General features: G+C 55.0%; 1 protein-coding gene across 1 annotated transcript; it reads left to right on the top strand.

The window, feature by feature from the left end:
* Window positions 1–227: 227 nt before the first annotated feature.
* LOC104543439 (triggering receptor expressed on myeloid cells 1-like) lies at window positions 228–578 on the top strand (the record flags this gene model as incomplete). Its single annotated transcript, XM_010188054.1, has 1 exon — window positions 228–578. A coding segment is annotated over one exon (351 nt), but the record flags the coding sequence as incomplete, so codon positions are not given.
* Between the last annotated feature and the right edge of the window lie 220 nt (window positions 579–798).

The raw sequence follows: 798 nt of genomic DNA, 5'->3' as shown, positions 1-798 counted from the left end.
GGTTTCAATCACAGCTGTGGTTTGAGCTCAAATCTTAACAGAGCCCACCAGAAATCAACCTCCCCATTGCCAAGCAGGAGAATTCAGCAGGGGAAAGGGATCTCGGTTGCTCCAGCCACAAGTGGCCATGGAGGAAAGGCAGAGGCGGACTTTGCCCGTGCCTGTGGGGAGGCTCTGGGCAGCCCTGCACCAGCTCCCCTCTCCCTCACCACATCTGGTACTTACAGGTCTCCAAGCCCAAATACCTGACGCTGAGGAGAGCCGATTGGAAGGAAGCTCTCTCTCCATCCAGTGTCCTTACACAGAACGGACTTACTACAGCGATCCCAAAGCCTGGTGCCGCTTGAGACATGGAAAATGTGAGCCCTTAGTAGAGACAACCTACTCACCATCACACCCAAACACAAACTCGGCCAAGAATGGGAAAGTTACAATAGTGGACGATGCCATTCATAAGACCGTGTCCATCACCATGACCAACCTGCAGGCAGAGGACTTGGGCACTTACTTCTGTGCTTACTATTCCAACGGTTATGGGTATTTCACACTGAAGATGATCTCACTGAATGTTTTCAAGAGTGAGTACCTTTTCCCCACACAAACTCGAGTCCTGTCAGAAAGCCACACCATTCCTTCCCCACCCCATCCTCCCTCTCCCACGCAGCTGAGCAGCTTCCCCTGACCCTCACACCCCCACCCTCCCCAGCAGCGCTCACCACCTCCCCGCTCACACAGGCACGGTGAGAAGGAGCCCACAGACCCGGCTCTCCCTGCAGGCTCTGGGCTCCCTCTTGCCCT

Source organism: Mesitornis unicolor, unplaced genomic scaffold (assembly GCF_000695765.1).
Source record: "Mesitornis unicolor isolate BGI_N332 unplaced genomic scaffold, ASM69576v1 Scaffold48407, whole genome shotgun sequence".
NCBI classification, from domain to species: Eukaryota; Metazoa; Chordata; class Aves; order Mesitornithiformes; family Mesitornithidae; genus Mesitornis; species Mesitornis unicolor.
Note: the sequence above shows the minus strand (reverse complement) of the source record. Positions and strands in the feature narration are given on the sequence as shown.